The sequence below is a fragment of the Megalopta genalis genome, chromosome 12 (genome assembly GCF_051020955.1).
Source record: "Megalopta genalis isolate 19385.01 chromosome 12, iyMegGena1_principal, whole genome shotgun sequence".
Taxonomy (NCBI): domain Eukaryota; kingdom Metazoa; phylum Arthropoda; class Insecta; order Hymenoptera; family Halictidae; genus Megalopta; species Megalopta genalis.
This window is the reverse complement of record NC_135024.1, coordinates 4,567,220-4,586,499: the sequence shown is the minus strand read 5'-3', so window position 1 is coordinate 4,586,499 and position 19,280 is coordinate 4,567,220. Positions and strand designations below refer to the sequence as shown.

The 19,280-nt window shown below is 39.7% G+C and overlaps 1 protein-coding gene across 2 annotated transcripts; it reads right to left on the bottom strand.

The window, feature by feature from the left end:
* Nucleotides 1–1,874: 1,874 nt before the first annotated feature.
* Nucleotides 1,875–19,271, bottom strand: LOC117228798 (oxysterol-binding protein-related protein 2). Of its 2 annotated transcripts, XM_033484801.2 has the most exons (10): nt 18,735–19,270; nt 17,053–17,090; nt 16,105–16,303; nt 15,552–15,661; nt 14,834–14,992; nt 13,667–13,867; nt 11,982–12,171; nt 10,486–10,602; nt 9,866–10,083; nt 1,875–9,343 (listed from the first exon to the last, which is right to left on the bottom strand). In XM_033484801.2, exons 3-10 carry the CDS (start codon nt 16,219–16,221, stop codon nt 9,241–9,243), a joined length of 1,215 nt encoding a protein of 404 aa, XP_033340692.2. In that variant the 5' UTR covers nt 16,222–16,303; nt 17,053–17,090; nt 18,735–19,270; the 3' UTR covers nt 1,875–9,240. The 2 variants fall into 2 exon arrangements, with proteins under 2 accessions (XP_033340692.2, XP_033340691.2); XM_033484800.2 differs by lacking the exon at nt 17,053–17,090 and having other exon boundaries at nt 18,735–19,271.
* Nucleotides 19,272–19,280: the final 9 nt, after the last annotated feature.

Below are 19,280 nucleotides of genomic sequence, written 5' to 3'. Positions count from 1 at the left end.
AGCAATATCGATAACGACCTTTACCTGCCCACCAGTGTTCAAAGCACTATAATTTCGAGTCTCCTGGCGTATGTTACTAAAATCGCGACTTTTTTTTCCAATCGGAACCACGCATCCTCTATTGAGCCACTTGTGTAATGACTTCATTAATTACGCAATCTTTACAAACGCGATTAACCCGTAGGATGCATTAAATCCCTGCTGTTTCTCAATGGCACTAACAGCACCGGTATATACCGTACACTCATAACGAACGAATTAATTGGTCTTTAAGAAAACGCCGTAAATAAAATGTCCCATTAAAAATACTCCATCTCAGGCGAACACTTAAATTGCATTCGCGCTAATGCAATTAACGTTGCTGTGGGACGGGAATAACATGTCAGCAAACTACACGATGCATCGGTTCTTGCAATTGAATAGGTTAAGACAACAACGATTCAAATTGGCACGCTTCGCTAACAAACGCGCACAAACCGCTAGGATTCGACCAGGAAAAGGTAGCTTATCTTAAAACGCAGAAAAACAAAAGTATCGATTCCGAAAAAAAAATTCAAATGCATCACCTTCTATTTTATTCTATCCTATTTTATCTTAGACGTGAAATTTTACGGGATAGGAAGCGATTGTTGCATAGGATCGATTCGCAATTCGATCCATGTAGTAAGTTCGTAAGAAGAAAAAAAACAGTTCTGGAAATTGTTTAAAGCACGAGTGTCCGTAGAAAAATCATAGGTTAGATTGCACACGGAGAACAGTTTCACGGGAACAGTTTCTTGAATTCTTTCTCCGTGTTTCGTACGAGGGGATACGTATGACCCGGATGAATTATCACGTCAGAAAGTACGGAATGCGTTGTTACAGCGGCGAATAAAAATGCAGACAGGAATAACAGTGTTAACGGTCTCACCTGTTGGTACGGTACTCATTTCGACGAATCGATGCGCGTACACCTGTGCTTCCTCTCGCTCACACACAGTTCACCACTTGCGACTAATTAGGAAAACAATAATACGCATACGTTATCCCACGGGAACGTTTGAAACGGATTCTGTGACGTGTTCACTTCCACCGAACCGAGATCGATTCCTTCCGAATCGCTTCTGAGGAACGGCACGGCGGCCATATTGAAAACAGTCGGCGCGGAACGCCACCACGTGTCCGCGGGGGAACTAACATGCGCGCTGGTCCCCGTTTGAATTAATGGCGGCACTCGAGGAAAGTTTCGGTCGATTTTGAATCGAGTTGCACGCTTTGCAACCTGAAGGTACGTCAAAATACCGTTACTGTTAGAGCGCTGGAACGAACGAAATACATTTAGACGTCTAAAAAATTTATTTCAGTCGTGTTAACGAAAAGCAGATTGAAATGAAATTCGTTTCACTCGTGTTAACGTAAGGGAAATTAAAAAAAAAATTAATTTCACTCGTGTTAACGTAAAGTAGATTTAAAAATTACTGTTTTCACACATGTTAACGAAAAGTAGATTCAAAAAATAGTTCATTTCGCTTCCGTTAACGAAGAACAAATTGAAATGATATTCATTCAACTCGTGTTAACGAAAGGCAGATTAAAATGACATTCATTTAACTCGCATCAACGAGAAGTTACCAGAACCACCGAGCACTAAAACGAGACTAATGTGAATTGTTTTACAACAATGACAAAATTGAATTTATTTAAGCTCCGTAAGATTTATATTATATCACATGCTTAATTAAAAAGAGTTAATATAAAAAGTTCTCGATGCATCATTTTTATATAAAAAAATTGTAAAAGAAAAAATCAGAAACCAGTCATTTTGATCGTCTAGGTGGTTCTAGCGTTGATAAATCCTTCGTTCAGATCGCAGGAGGAAGAAGGAAAACAACCGATTTTCTTTACAACATTTATTACTAATGTCTATATAATTATGTACAATTAGATACACTTGCCTAGGCGACGTAAGTACAATAATATTCTACAGCATGAGAGAGCTCGATCGTACGACTCTTAGAAACAATTTTGGCGTGTCTGAAGGAGTAATTTTCCCTATCGTTTCCGCTCTTAAGGTATACAAACTACTTACGTAGACGGTGAATGAGGGACGATCGTCGTTGGAACGTCGTACGGTAGCGTGAAGATGTTTTTTCCATTTTATTGTGCACAGGTGGATTCCTGTATAGGTACTATTATAATACGTATTGTTCGTTTCCTCGATAATACTGATGAACGCTAACGCGCGTTTGCGTGACGGTGCTCGGGCACATTGGACAATCCGCTCGATGTTCCATTAACCCTTTCGCTACGGCGGGCCTCGCCGCGGAGTCCCTCGTGTAGAACGGAGCACCCTGCCGAAAGCAGGAACATTAAGCGCGCGCAGTCTTCAGCATTCGGGGCCAAGTCTTTTGCTTCAAAAACGTTGGATTAATATGACCAGATTTATTACAATTGATCGTAGTTTTTGGTAGATGATAGCGTCTGCGAACAGAGGAAAGCGAGGCGATAGCCCTTGTTTTAACTTTTGGCTCCATTGTTGTGACCGGTGACTATAGTCACCCGTCGTGTATAGGTGGCATCTTGTGGCCGGTGACTATAGTCACCCATCGTATGCGGGTGTCGTTTTGTGGCGGGTGACTATAGTCACCCGTAGTAGCGAAAGGGTTAACGATAGATGCTCGTTTCGCATGGCTGCCGCCGACCATGCGATCGCGGAGCCAAGCTTCGTAGACGAATGCCGCGCATTAGTCCCCTAGATTTCGTGCCTGAAGCTGAGCGGAACTAAGATTTCGCGTATCATTTTTGCGACGTGTTCTCTCGAATTGCGACGTCCGCGTACCGTCGTCGCCTAAAATCTAGAACTCGACGATAAACAAGAGCCGGATCTCGGATGTCGCGGGGGGAACGAAACCGATAAGCAAACGCGGCGGTTAACCTAAGTACTCTCTGTACGATATTTAATGTCTATAGTTGGAATACACATGTACATCTATCGGTTGTTAATCGTTTACGATCACTGTTTCGCCGTGCCGTCGCGCGACACGAGATCGTCTACAAACTAGCTACAGCTCGCGCGGATCTCGGTACGCTCTTCGGACGTGCTTCGACGAACTTGTACTGGCCTAAGTGTCCACATAACGTCTTCGCTTTAGGCGAATCGTTAATAAACGGCGACTACCAACAAACAACCGGACGACAATTACACGCTAACGAACTGGGCAACTAAACTGCCACGTGTCGTGGATCAAGCTGGCAGAGATTCATTACATCGTACGACTAGAAAATCACCGAAGAATCTGGTTGGCGCGTTTCTTGTGCCGCGTTGGCACACCGATGCGTATCAAACATGCCGGTCTAGAGAATGTATGTATGCTGTCCTAGGTTCCGATCAAGCGGGCTACGTTGCGAAATTGTTCGACTATCACCATTCTCGCGATTCGACGAAGACGAAATCAGCGTCGCGCGTAAAAAGGAATCGAAAAGAAAATCTCATGAAAGAAAATCGCATAAATGTAAACGTACACTGGATACCTCGTAACGAAATTTTTCGTACAATATTAGAAATATACAGGGTGTTCCGATAGAAGGAAAACGTGAATTTATCCAACGTAAGTTATGCTCCTGTTTTTGTAATTGTAAAACTGGGTGTTTACCCGTGTACATAAATGAATTAAATTAAATTGAATTATATATATAAATAGATCTTCCTTTCAATTTAAAGTCGCTCAAAAAAGATTCCCTTGTTCCCTTTTCGGAACCAGTTATCGTTCAGACATTTCTCGCGTTCTCTAAAACGAAGGGGATGTTTAAGCGTTCTCCTCGACATAACCTGTATTTCATCTTCGTGTATTGCATCGTCTAGGAATTTATATTCGCGTTATTTTAGCCGAGATAATGCTACGTGTTCTTACTACTAGATATCTATCTTAATTAATTCCATAACATCATGACCTGTTTATACGAAAGAAGAAACCTCAGGTATATCGACCGTCACAATACTTGATACCTGCTATTCGTTACACTTAGATCTCCACGAAAATACCCATTACATTTAGTTTGATGAAAACCGAAACAAGAGGCTTCCTTCCATCGTCCGAACATTTTAGAAATTCGCTAACTATCCTAATCACGACCGCCCTTACACCTCAAGTTTCTTCGACTAGAAACCTGGCAGCGGCAATACCGGAGAGAGAAACAACAGCCTGCTTGAACCCAACGAATCGTTTCCAGTATCGCAAGCATCACGGAGAACAGTGAGGTACAAAGTAATATGAAAACTGTCGCTGAGCAGAGTATCGCTATGGAAGCTGTCTAAGCGAGTCGCCTAAACTCGGACTCGGAGGATTCCGGCTTGAACTACGAAACCAACAAACGGTCGCTTTTATTGCTCGTTCGATGCGCGACTTTGGGGAAATCATTTCCCGTGTCTATTTGAGCTAGCCCGAGAACAGGAGCGTCCTCGTCTCTCGCAGGATTCCCCTAAATATTTCGTAGATACAAGTGTATAATACAGTCACAGAGTTATGTACAGTAACCTACGTTCAAGCTAAACGTATCGGTGCCGACGAAAAGAGGGCCTCGGCCTCTCGATTCGCGGCCGGGCCGGGTTTTCTTCTTCCGTTTCTTATAAAAATAGTATCAGTAGTGATCTTCATGGCTACGCGGTTTCGTAAAAACGAACATATGAGAAAGGTACAGTCGCCGGTTTCCATCCTCTGACATCTGGCACCCGAACGGATGAATCGAACGGAAGCTTCGCGTCCCATCCCCCGCGGATCTTCTTATCCGCGTATGTATAGCGTACGTATCTGTCTGTGTGTGTGTGTGTGTGTGTGTGTGTGTGTGTGTGTTTGTCTGTATGTGCGTGTGCCGCTGTTATAAAAAATGTACGATCGTTCAAAATGCTCAATGCTACGCACAGCGAGCGCTAACGGGTGGACTTTGTGCATTTCTCCCAGCGATTTTAATCCAGCGATCGCGCAAGAATGAGTCCTTCTCGGGATCACTGCGACACGCGTTTCCCACGGGATCTTGCACGTAGGACATCGATGAGGCAAAAGTACCTGTTACGAGACACCGCTCAATGGTGACCCATTCTTAAAACGGTAGCACAAATAATAGAATTCCAAATTATCTATTTGGAAAAATTCTACCCATATTTTTGAACATTGTTCTCTATTAATTCATTCGTGCAAATATTTTTATATAGCAATCAGTTGTAAAAAAGAAATGTTTATTTAAATACAGATGTTTCTAAGCAAACGGATGTTCCAGACATACTGTTTCATATCGTGTACGTCAATTTTTCCAATGTCTCAATTCATGAGACACGGGGAGATGGTACGAAAACGATGTTCCATAATAGATACGCGCTCGTACTTCACTATTTTATTCATAGTAAATAAATATTTCAAAGTTCACTGCGTTATCTGGAAACATCAATGTATCGAACAGTGGTATAAATATTCAACGATAACACTTTCCAGTTGTAATAAAATCGATGATGATCTTACATCCCCTGGAAATCGTTCCATAATAGGTACTTTTACCGTCATCTAGGCCCGATCTTAGATTCGTCTGCGTGGTTGCGCGATTATCCGTGTGTCTAGGCTTCGTTTCGCCGTTCTAAAGCGATCGCAGTTGTTCGTTGAATAGTTGGCGTCCGAGAGACAAGTCTGCTGGCTCTAGTTAGGCCCATCGATCCTTTATGTCCCGAAGATCGCTGTCTTTAGCCTAGAGGATATCTCGATAACGTTACATGCGATTATTCGTTAGAAGCGTTAGAATATAGTCGCGTTGCTTTCAATGGAATTTAAAAAAATGGAACGTATTTAGCAGTATTTTAATAGGGATGGTGGTTTGAAATGTCTTCAGGACATAAAGGGTTTTGGTAAAGTATATCTCTTTATTGCTATCACTTGACTGGGAATCTACGCGAAATTATCTGCTCGTTGAACGAACAATAGAAACTTTTTACTTCAAACAATAGAAAATTTGTATCCAGCTTTTGAAATTCATGCTTCAGCTTCTGCTTCGGTTAAGTAGAAAGTAGATAAGATATCAGATAGAAATAGCTAATGAGTAGAAAATAGCGAGTTCATTCTTCAATTATTCATTGAATATCTTTTCAAATAATTCATGTTTTTAATCATTTTAATAGACGAAGGATAATATACATGGATATTTAAAAATTCTTTCAATCGTTCTATTATTTTAAATCGCGACCTCCCAATTTCGTCATAAATACAGAAAATCCATAGCCCAGTCATTAGATTGTAGATACTTAATCCTTAATTAGACCAGTTCCTCTCAGACGCCAGCTTCCAACCTCTGACTATAACAGCTTTGCACGCGGAACAGACACGTTCCGCGTTGTTGTTTCACTAATTTTCGCTAAAACGCCCGTGCCTGGTGAACAAGCTCGCGAGGCTGGTTAATTATCTAGAAAGGACTACGCACGTACGACCTGCATACGAAATTATTTACCTAGAAGGCGTAAACTTATTCAGCCAGCCCGACTGATGGGAGTACTCGACGATTTTTCTCTAGCGCAGAATGAATGCCTCGGGTTCAAGTACTTTTGATTTCGCACCGATGCAATAAGAAAGAAATTATCGGTTTCGCAAGATGCGGTGGACAGCACGTGTTTCAACCCCTTGCACTACGATATCTTTTACAGTTACGTCGATCAGTACTTCTTCTTAAATTCTTACGGGAGAAAGAAAATATTTATTATGTTATATTTTATCGCATTATATTTTATTATATTGTATTATATTTATCGTATATCGATCTTCGCTTTAATGTTCAAATGTTGACAACAGTAGAGTAGAATTTCATTTCAATTTAAAACGAGTACGTAACATACAGTTTCAATAGATTACGTTCGAAATCTTCGTAACGAGCCTGACACGATATTATAGTTCAAGGGGTTAACAACAGGATTAGTCGATCGTTAGGCGGTGGCTCGTCCAGACTGACCGTGCTCTTTACAAATTCGTTCAGCATTTCGAACGTGGTAATAGCCTCGCGGATCAGGAACACAATTATGCAAACGAAATCGGCTGATTTTTCCATAGAACTTTTGTACTTTCATCACTTTTTCCGAAAATGGTATACCTCAGTCGAGAGTTTTCTTCTCAAGTCTTTGCGACATAACGAACGCATTTAACGATATCAGTTTCAGGATTGTGCTGAATCAATTACATTGTAATTGAATCGAATTACGAGATTTGAATTACGTGTTACAATGTGATTGAATTATAATGTAACTGAATTACTTTGTTATTATAATTCCTCGAGTAATTCAATTGTATTTCTGCACAATTCTGAATCAATTTATTCAATTCACAGTATAATTTTGCTCGGTACGATGGATCGACTCACAAAGTATTAGGTCATCCCAGAAGTCAGTATTTTTATAACAATGTCTGCACTTTATATTTGGAGAAAACTCTAATTTTTGTATTTAAAAGACGACAATACAATTAAAGACGCCATTACAAATATGCCTAAAGTAAGTCAGGTGAACCAAACATTAAAATCCTAATTACGCGGAAATTTTTAATTCAAGACAACACGAATTTCTTCAAAATTTGATTGCTAGATGAAAAAATGTGATTGAAGCGATTACAAAAGATAAACGATTAATACAAAATGATGTCGCAGCACTTGCAAACATGACTTACGGGACGTCCTAACACCTAATTTTGAACGTGTCGAAATATTCCCGACCAGCGAACTCCACCCCCCACACCGCGCGTCGCAGTCTCTGTAGAATGTGTGTTTGAATTTTGAGTGTTTGGGTTTCGATCTACGCGATTCCACTGGGTTCTCCGATCAAATTTAATTGACCACCGAAGGCTATTCCTTTGACTAGAATGTAAACATCGTTCTCGCATACAGCGCACACCCACGTGTTCCCATCAACGTCTGAAGGCTTCTGGCGGAGACAGCACCGCGGTAGCTTCGAACGACCAATTGACTTTATACCTAATACATAATTATGCCTAGGTACACGTAGTATACAGTTCTATAATAAATGGCAAAGGACACATCCGACGCAACGATCCACACTCCCGAATGGTAACGTTTTACTAACCATTTTAGCGTGTCTTTAAGCAGCTCGAGAGTTCTATTAAATTCTTTCCATCGAGTTGATTTTTAAATGGAGAATGAGCCATGCTAAAAGGAAATGCATTATACAAAAGTCACGCTTCTCGCAAAGGAAGCACCCATACTGTGAAATCTGATCCGATATCTCGAATCCCCATCTCGATTGCACAATTCCAGCACAATCTTATCGAACCTACCGCGAACCGCGTGAAAGAAACGATATCGAAAGAACAATTTCAACGAACAATGGCTTAGAAATGAATGACTTTTACGCGCGAAGACAAATAACATTTTATTCGCGAATGAACTAGTCGCAAAAATAAATTATTCGTGAATCAACTTCTCTCGAACAGTTTAATCACGAATAACGTAGTAGCAGCTTATTCGCGAATAATTTTATTCATTCGAATAATTATCCAGATAAAAAGTTATTCGAATATTGTCCAACTCTGAGGCAGACCTCAATAAAACAAGCATTAATATTTTTAAAATAAACAACTTATTATTGGTAACAGAAACCCAGGCCGCTCGCGTGTACTTCGCAACAGAATACTTCAAAACAGAATACTACAAGCAGCTTTAAAACCGCTAGGGTTAATTTCACCTCACACGATCCGCGGAAGATTAATATGTCGAGGATCGATCGGAAAGTTTCGCGCCTCGCGTGGACCTCGTCTTCGAAGTCCCAAGATTTTAATATTTATCGAGCCAACTTGAGGCCTGCACCCCGCACACGTGAGTAGAAAAGAGAAGAACAGGTGATCGCGCAGTCCCATACTATTTCAGAGGCCGCATTGCAAGTCAAACGAGTAATCGTTGGCTCTTAATGCAATATAATTGACTGGTTGATAGTTGGAGATCCATCGTGCGCCATCGTATGGTTCTTAGAGTTCCCCTCAGCTTTCCTCGCGTGCCCTCAAGTCTGCTCGATAATTCGATAATGGAAATCGCACACAAATATGGCTTCGTTTCGACCGAAACGACGACGAATGATAGAGGAGACAAACGAAATCCGATACTGGGGAGTAAAAAGCTTAGGATCCTGCACGGTGTACCGATAATTGTGTACCCTTCTCACCAGGACATGCGTCGCACTTCGTTCAATTGTTAGTGTTTCTGGTGGTTGACGGAGGATTTTCGTGTTTGTTAAAATATGTCGTCGATGTTGGCGTAATCGCGGTTCCAGTATCCTCCTTGATACAGCCAGTCCTCTTGACCCGTGTAAGGGTTGATGTCTAACCGGAACCACCTGTAACGATCGATTTTATAATATTAGAAAAATTGTTAATAAGGGAGCACGTTATTCTCCGTTCGGTGTCTAATTAAAAACCGTACATTTACATTAGATCGATTCTAAAGAAACAAACTGAAACATTCAACGAATACAAATATCGAGTAAACGTATGCACGCGTTTACGAATACCGAGAGGGTGAATAATGCATTTTTCTTGAATAATTCACGTGAAAGTTGTCCGACAGAGAATCTAATTATATCAGAAATAAATACGACCGTTGTTATATCTGGGCTTGTAATGAGAAATCAAAGAGTAGGAAAGTTTGCCTCACGATTTAATTATATTTTATATTGATCAAGAAATAATGACTTGAACAATTAATTATGTGTTGCAAGAAATTCGATATTTCATTCGACACCGGCTGATAGAAATTATCAGACTAATTTATAAGATTTATGTTTCATTATTTCGAAGAGAACTGAAAATAATTTTGAAGTGATCGTTATTAACAGATAATAGATTTTGAAATTCCATACCTGGGTACATATTCCTGACATTTCTTGTGCTTTCGATTTTTACGCATATCTCGTTGCTTCTCCTCGAGCCGAGTTTTCTCTGCCGCGGCGCCATCCTGATCTCCATTTTCCAATTTCCTGATATCCGGCCTCAATCTGGAGTCCGTTGGGCATATCACTTTTTCAAGTTCCGGTAGCAATTCGTTCAACGACATCGCGAACGATGTGAACTGGTAATACTGGAAACGGACACGAAAAATTCACGCGGTTGAGCATTATTCTATATATTAATCTTGCGACGTGTAACAGCTACCATAAATAACGAGCAAAGAACTGTGACTAATAAACTGCAAGATCCATGGAAACTTAAATATAATTGGTGAATTCCATAAAAACTTAAATGCCTCAAAGAAAAAAATAAATGCCTCACGAAAAACTGAAATATTTTGTTAATTGCACAAAAATTTAACTATTTTGTCAATTCTATAAAAAAATTGAATATTCTTATTGAACAGAAGAGCTTATTGAACACCATTTTTTATTATGTTCAAAGTATAAAGAGAATCTATTTCTTCACCGCCTTGTTTGAATGTTCGTAACGATTATTGTAATCCAATAAACTGTTTAACTTTGAAATTTACCTCTGAACTATTGGGCAACCTTGGAGCAGCTTCCCAGAGGGTCGTGGATCCAGGGATATCATCGATCGTTGGGGTGTCCTCTCCGTCCATGCTTGCTGATGGATCGTCAATTGCATCCTCGAATTAGATAAAGACAATTTATTGTTAAAAAGAAATAGATACCAGATGTTGTATTCGAAACCAAAATTGAACGAGTAAAATGCCAGAAATTAAGAAATATTGTTACGTTCATGTAATAATAATGTAAATCGTGTATTAAGTTTCGAACAAGCCACAAGCAGATAAATACAATTAATATATATATATATATATATATATATATATATATATATATTAATAAAATATATATATATATATATTTAATATATATATTAATAACGGTGAGCAATATTTTATTCTTTAAATTGATTCTTAAAATTTCTTGAAATTGAAACTGTCTCAATTTATATTAATCTGTTAGCAAGCTGTGAATAAATGAATACAATAAATATAAGTTAATTCAATACAGTGTGTTATCTTTGAAAATATAAATCCTATGAAATTGAATGACATAGAAATTCTACGGTTGAATAATTGCAAACAGCATCTGAATTTCAAAAATCAAAACAAGCTTAACTGTTGCCGCCGTGAAGAAAAGATGAAAAGTTTTCCAGGAGAAACACCATTCATAAAGATTTCAAAGTAATTGATAATCTCGGACGAGATCCTGCATGAATGGAAAACTCTTGAATATGCGAAAGTTTAATGAATGCAAATACGGCTAAAAATAGTTGGTGCATGAAAGTACACTGATACGAGCTAAACACGTTCCGCATTTATTTCAAAGTTCATAATGTCCAGCATCCGTAAGCTTATTTTAGAAAGGATAACACCATATTAAGAACACAGTTTCTTTAGAAAACGCGTTATAACGAGCTGCGGAACCCTCGATTCACGAAACATTCGGTCTTTTACGAATGTGTTTGAATCCCAGTTTTCAAACGAAATTATATTTCTCTCGTCGCTTCGTAAAAGCAAAAGGATTAATCCAGTCTTTGTTCGACGAGAGTCGAAGGCTAATCTTTATCGAAATATTTTACAAAGGGGTAGCATGCATGGACAATGTTAACGCCACCATGAAAAATCCATTGAGAACAGTTTCAACTAGAGATCTATTTTAGGCGACTATCATGCGGTCATTGGAACGGCTAGTAAGAACGGATTTTAACTGCACACTTTATTGCATGCACAGATTGCCTGCATCGATTGCAAGACAGAGAAGCTGCATAGACACATCTCTCGTTCTTTAATTATTTTATCGAGTTGAAAATGATACAACAACTTTCTCAAATTCTTTAAATGTTTTCACTCTTCTCTATTCGACCCACTAATTTTCGTTATAAATGCATAAAGTCCGCAGTCTAGCGATATCGCAAAGCACGGAGAAAGTAATATGTTCCATCGATCCCCTAGCTTCTGCATACGAATCAAACAACTTCATAGAACTTTTTACTTACCTGATGGGAAGGCTTGAAAGCTCCGACCTTGAGACTGTGTAGCTTCGCTAGAACTTTCTTGTGGCCAGGACTACCCTGAGGACTCTTCGCCTCCCGTTTCAACCTCTCCAGAGCTTCCTCGTACAACGCCAGATCGCACATCTTCATCCTCTCCGTCCATTTTCCGTAAAGGAACAAAAGCTTCCTCTTACTGGACAAAATACGCAAACGTTAAACCCGCTTCGCTTGCATAGTATGCAACAAACTTGTTCATTATCCCCATTGGTAAGAGAAAAACAAACTAAGAAACCATTCAACTATCTAACTATAAATATACGTGACGGTATTTTTCATGAATTAATGGTTTCGAGAAGGACTTTGACACTTATGAATGGGGCAGAATAATAAATAGAATTCGAATCTTATGCATTTATGATAAAAATACGTATATCAAAGACAGAAGAACACAAATATTTGGAGAATTTGAAATTGTGCTGTTGAATCGTATTCAACTCATTACAAATTTTGAATTTTCTTTACAAATTTACTGAATCTTCTAATTGATGCAAACAATTTTTATTTCACATAAAAACCCGCGTTCTAGTAATCAAAGAAAATTATATTAACATAATTTCCTCGATTATTACGTATTTAAATAATAAAGATATTTGCGAATTTTATTTGTACTAGCAGGGTCTCGGTTTCAGGTGGCATAATTCAATTGAACGCAACGAAAAATAATATTCGAAATAAGAGTTTTATAAAATGATTAATTAATACAGTTATGCAAGGAATGTTCCATTTATAACGATTTGTAGTACCCCTTCATTTTAGCAAATAAATTGAAAAACCAATAATTAGATTAATATTGTAACGGGTACGTCGAAATCGGAATCGCTGAAAGCAGGACCGTCGAAACCGAAATCGCTGAAACTGGGACCGTCGAAACCAGGATCGCCGAAAGTGAGACCGTCGAAACTGGGACCGTCGAAACCAGGATCGCCGAAAGTTGGACCGTCGAAATCGAGATCTCCGAAAGTGGGACCGTCGAAACCGAGATCGCCGAAACCAGGACCGTCGAAACCGAAATCGTCGAAACCAGGATCGCCGAAACTGGGTCCGTCGAAACCGGGATCGCCGAAACTGGGACCGTCGAAACTGGGATCGCCGAAACTGGGACCGTCGAAACCGGGATCGCCGAAACTGGGACCCCGAAACCCGGATCGCCGAAACCAGGACCGTCGAAACCGGGGCCCCCAAAGCCGGATCAAAATAAAAGTCGACTAAATTAATTACAAGAAATATAAGTTAAATGAAAATGTGTTTCCTCTTTTAATAATTGTAATAAGTTTCAAATGATGTAATATCCTTAAAATTTTGCGACGTCTTCATAGTTTTGTATTTGACCTATTAATTTTTATAATAAATGCAGAAAAATTCACAATGTATATTGTTATCGTGAACAGGTTATTACTAGAAGTCTCGATCGAGAGCCAGACTCGTCAAACTACAGTAAAGACTTAATGAGAACAGATTGGTGTTGAATATGTTTGGTAAACTGTTCGACACGTTTCACTGCCCCGCTTATATCTCACAGAAGTCGTAGGAAGTTGGCGACAACCTCGTGGATAGTTTTACGTCATCGAGACGCAAGGACGGTTTCTAAGATCGCAGATTCAATTGATGATAAACTGTTACCAGCTTACTCTTGATCCGTTATGAAGCCTTCGACACGGTGAAGGTCCTTCCCGTTGCAGCCGCTGCTCTTGAAAGAGAGAGTCGCCTTCAGGTTCGCTCCGCCGCTCTGTTTGATCTCGAGGAAGCCGAGCTGCTCCATCCAAAGTTGGCCCACCAGCACGTTGTGCAGTATACAGTTGATGTTCTGCCAAGTGTACGCTTCCTTCCATCTGCGTGCACGATTCGCATCGATACAAGAAGTATTGATTCTACGGTTCTACTCGAAAAACTGCGAACAACGAATTTCCTGCGCCTTCTTCAACGACAAAGTATCCCCCGTAATGGATTTTTAAAAACCTCCGAAATTCCCGATCCCTGAATTTTCGAAGTTATTGTAATTAAGGAAATTTTAAAGTTAGATAACGTGGTCTGTGCAGACTGATGCTACAACCGAAAGAGGGGAAATTCTACATGCAAAAATAAAACGGAAAGAGAGAATAACATTTTTTCGTTTATGACTACGTTTTCGAGAGGACCGAGGAGAATACAATTTTTATTCGATATTCGCGAATGAAAGAAATATTATTCTACATTTTTATCTGATTTTCGTGCATTCATATCGTTCACCCCTTCACCCCGGTTGTAGCACCCTTGACATGCGATATCAAACATTTCAATCGTTTTCCACCAGATCAAAACATTTTATTAGTACTTTTTATGAAGAAAAAGCTCCAAAATAGACGGAAAAGAAATTCTAAATTTTCGAAATACTGCAACCCTTTCAATTTCTATGTTCATTCAAATTCTTATTTTCCTTAATCATTTTCTAACTATCTGCAGAAGGCAATAATGTTCTCACGTTAAATAAAAAATTCCTTATGGTGAACACAGAATGATAATACGATTTATTTCCATCGGGTGACAAATTGTCTTGCATTTTCGAAACTCGCATGTACCATAAACGCATACAAAATCCGCGGTCAAGTAACAACGTCATCCTGTAGAGGAACTATTTTATCTGAGTCAGGCAAGTGAAACACTGCTGGAATTATGACAGTTTATCAAATACTTTCTTATATTCCACAAGTTTAGTAACGAAACACGAGCGAAGGTGCGAGATATTAAAGTTTTATGGTACCAGAACGCCGAAGTTAGTCCGAAATATGATGTTCTAGATTGGGACAGCGTGTACTCACTTGGGAAGTTCAACTGTGACGACGCCTTTTGGGTGGATTTCTATGGACTTGCCCCAGAATTTTAGTTTCGGGTGTATGCTGCCGTGGAAAATGAAATCCTCGTTGTCGGCATGGAAAGCGGACACCGGCGGATGATGCGACACTTGCTCGCAAACTATCCTGAAATACAGATCGCATCGTTGTTCGTTATTATCACTGTGCAAATTACAGCGCTTGAAAATGAATGAGAAGATATAAATTAACGACGTTCAATAGCATTTTGTCTTTCAGTTCATAATGCGCGATGTTTTATTGGACGAACCGAAGTTATCTCTAACTCTAAGTTTTATGGGACGACATACGTACAATATCGATAATAAAGTTATTCACATGTTGCTCATGCGACGGACAGTACCTCGGAAATGTCAACACGAACCAACCATAACTGCTTCCACCGAAATGGACGAAGCTGATACGGTTATTCGCGAACACACTAAATCCTCGAAGTTTACGATATCATTCATACCCATAAAATGCATTACGACCCGTAGAATGAACTGAACGCAGTGCATGCTGCTTTTTAAGCGAATTTCGATAATTTCGTTCTAGTACACGCAGAGGGTCCGAGTTATTCGGCAATGCTCTACATAAACGATATTATACGTGCGCTAAACGTGATACTTTAACTTTATGCATCCTCTAACAGAGCAAAATGGTGTTCGAATGCTTGTTTAGTTACCGGAAGTCCTCTCGTTCTAGCTCGTACGTCTCTCCCAGGATGGGATTGAAAGGTTTGCCAAGTCTCTCCCAATTTGACGCTAAAGCGCTGACAGCGAAAGCAGCGATGTACTGTAACATTGGACGAAATTCGTTTTTCTATAGAGTAACAATTATTCTCCATACAATGGACTTGTTTAAACTTGAATAATTAATAATAGTAATAATAATTGCATAGTTTTATCAATGTAACAACTAAAACTTATATTTAATAAATTTATAGACATAATCAGAGTAAATTCGTTCTTTTTTCAGTTAACAATACATGCAAATACTTTGCTCAAACTTCAGGAAAATTTACGAATACGATCATATCAGAATTTACGAGTTTATAACATTTTCAAGAAGAGACGTATCTTCAATTTCCCATCCGTTTTATCATCATTCCATTCGATTATATTTTTATACGATGCTGTAATTTTGTACAGCAGTTTCGAGAATTCTGTCGAAAATTGGAAAATTGTAGAAGCAGTTTTGGAGCTATTGTATAGGATGGATTGAAAGGTGCAGTTCACCTGTAACCTTCCAACGGGGGTTTCCTCTTGAGCCGCTTGCTTGAGCAATTTGGCGTACTCCATGTACTCAGCGACCCGTTGAAGGAACGAGAGCGGTTCATTGAAAATGACGGGCATGGTGAATTTGCTTAGATCCTTGCCCAGCGATAATACTGAACAGATATTCACTTCTGAGTGGCCAGGAACTGGTAACGTTGTTCTATAAGAAACACCCATTTCAAGATATTAACGCCATGCAAATTAGTTGCACAAATTTTATCCTAGATGAGCTCGTTTCTCAATTTTTCGATCAGAAAATTCCTATTTTGAATGTAACTGCGATAATTAAACTGCGGATTCTATGCATTCGTTGCAGAAATGGGTACCTGCAATTAAAAACATGAGATAGTTTAAAAGAATAGAAAGATACATTATTTTCGTTCCATTAAAACGATTGAAGGAAGAAAGAAATTCCAAAGCAATTTTGTTGTTGTTGTTTGTAATAGAAGCGAATAATTTGTATTTTTCATAAAGATCCGCAGTATGTTAATTACGATAATTGAACCGTGGAATTTATGCATTTATAGTGTGAAAATGGGCGAGTAAACATTGAGATAGTTGGATAAAATAAAAACATTTAAAAACACCGATACATCGTTTACAACTCGGAAAAATTGTGGAAAAGAAAGATAAATTGTTAAGTAATCGCTGCGTTTTGACATTGTCGTAAACAATTTTTATTTTGCATAAAGATCCGCAGTCTAACGATAACATGCTGGATATCACAATTAAAGGAGAAGCTAATGAAGTAGTAATCAAACTTTATGCGGCATTATGAAATGAGTTCGAAAAATGCTTGTTTCTAGATTCTTAAATCAATAAAAAATGCTTTGCATTATTTACAATAGGAACTTGGAACTATTGAATATAAATGAATCTAGTTGAAATTGTTAAATGAAATTAGCTTACATAGGTATTGCAATACTACGATCCTTTCACGTTTGTAACTAAAACAAGGAGAAAGTCAAAGGTGAAGACGTGCTAAACCACCCCCTCCATGATTAGGTCTAAAAGAAACATTTCAAAGTCGCCTTGCGAGTCAGGCACACTATCCTAAATCAGCTCGTATCTAAATTGTTCAGCGCCGTCTATATCGATCAAAATTTCAGTTCCCGTACACACAATATTTCTTATATTTTCTCAATAAATATTCGGTAACGCGCTGACTAGCGTTGCTATGCAAAAGCTGATTCTAATAAAAGATTTAAGTTACAGTTCGATCTATAAATATTATACACAAAATGTTTACTGTTGCACACATGTTGCACTATTTCGTATACTGACTAAGCTTCGATGGTCGAATTCTTTTTTCAGCTAATTTCGTTTCACCGGTCGACTGTGACCAGCGAGGCAGTCAACCGGTTAACGATACCGGAAAATATTACTTAATGAAGCCTTAAGTGGACCATCGTACAATCACTTACGAGAATACGTTTGAACGTGTTCTCGCCAGTGTTTCTCGGTGATTATTATTGCATTCCCAGAACAGTTTAATTGAGAAGACTTTAGCGTCGGAATGTTAAAAAACTTGTATTAACGCTAAGAACCACCGAGTCCTAAACGTGACTAATGTATATTGTTTGATAACAACGACGAGATTGGATTTATTTAAACTTCCTACAATCTTTATTATAATAAGTGCTTCAATGAAGAGGTTCGTATAAAAATTTCTGACAAAAACATTTTCATAGTATCAAGAATTGTAAAAGCAAAAATCGGAGAGCAGTCATTTTTACCGGTTGTTTGGTAGTTCTAGTGTTAAATTGTTGTAATAGACGCTTTCGATATGATCAAAACTCATTGTAATCGGTCAGAAATATATGACTCCGGTTCCAAACGTTTAACAACGACGATACTGTTATTTAATGATCTCTATTTATCGGCACGTTGTTGTCACAAAAACAATCCCGATCTCAAGTGACATTTCTATTTAAGTGGGAGTAACAACAGCACGTTGACTGTCACGTCCATCGCGTACATCGACGACAGTTTCTCACCGATGTGTGTGTCAAAAATTACGTTCCATCGTCGAAAAACCGAAACCGGATTTCGCTGCGATTTGCAGAAAATCCGAGAGCAGTTATTATCGCTAACATGTAACTAAATTATTTCGAGTAGAAAGTCCGGCAAGTCAACGTGAGAGCATACATATTTAGCCGCCAGCACACGCCAATCTACAATCTAAACGACCGTTCTACAAACGGCGTGACCCTCAAAAGCAAGCAGGATCGGGAATCTAATCGCGTCCATGTCAAAGCAACAGACAGGACAATCGATTGCCCTACAAACGAGCTTCTGGCAACAACACTAAATCGAAATCAATGAATCCAGCAGAATTGGAGCTTGCACCGCGAGCAATTGCGCAATTTCTAGAAGCGTGTCCCACGTATCCAGCACTACAGACAGCTATCTGGAAGAGCGATCCGTACACGAAACATCGAAACGCTTATCGAGCAGGTTAAATCGTATTAGTCAACAAAGACGATCGCCGGACTCTTCGGGTGCCTGGCCGGGCGAATCGACGTCGTGCTCACGTTCGATAGCGTCGTAATGAAAGAAATCGCTACCCTCTAACTACACTGGTCACACACCTGTATCGTCTGTGTATCGTGTCGTTGGCCATTATACGGATCTGTGGTGATTATCGAGCGGCCTTTTGTCCGTTTCGGAAGCGGCCCGGTCGCGGAATGCAGCTCGTCGGGTTTTGCGGTCCACCCTCTGTCGACGATGCTACGACGTTCAACGACATCCGACGATTAGGTGGATCGAAGGCGATCGGGACGACGGCGGTTTACGGGCCGCATCGTCGACGTGCCTCCAGCGGGATCTAAGCTGCTACACGCGCAGAGAACAAGTACAAAGAACCGACACGGTCGCGATCAAAGAAGTGGGGGTGGGCTAGGGTGAACGTACAAAGACGTCCTCTCGCGTTCGCCGAACGATCACACTCTCGTTTATCACCGCGCCATCGCGATTACGTTCCCGTCGGCCCGCGGAGGGATTGACAGAGGGATCGGCTACGAAGGAACACCTCGATCACTTAACATAGGCGATCGCCATAGGCTTGCATCGGATGCACGGACTTCTGATCAGCTGGACGCACGGCGACCACACGTTGGGCATGCGGGCGTGCCGAG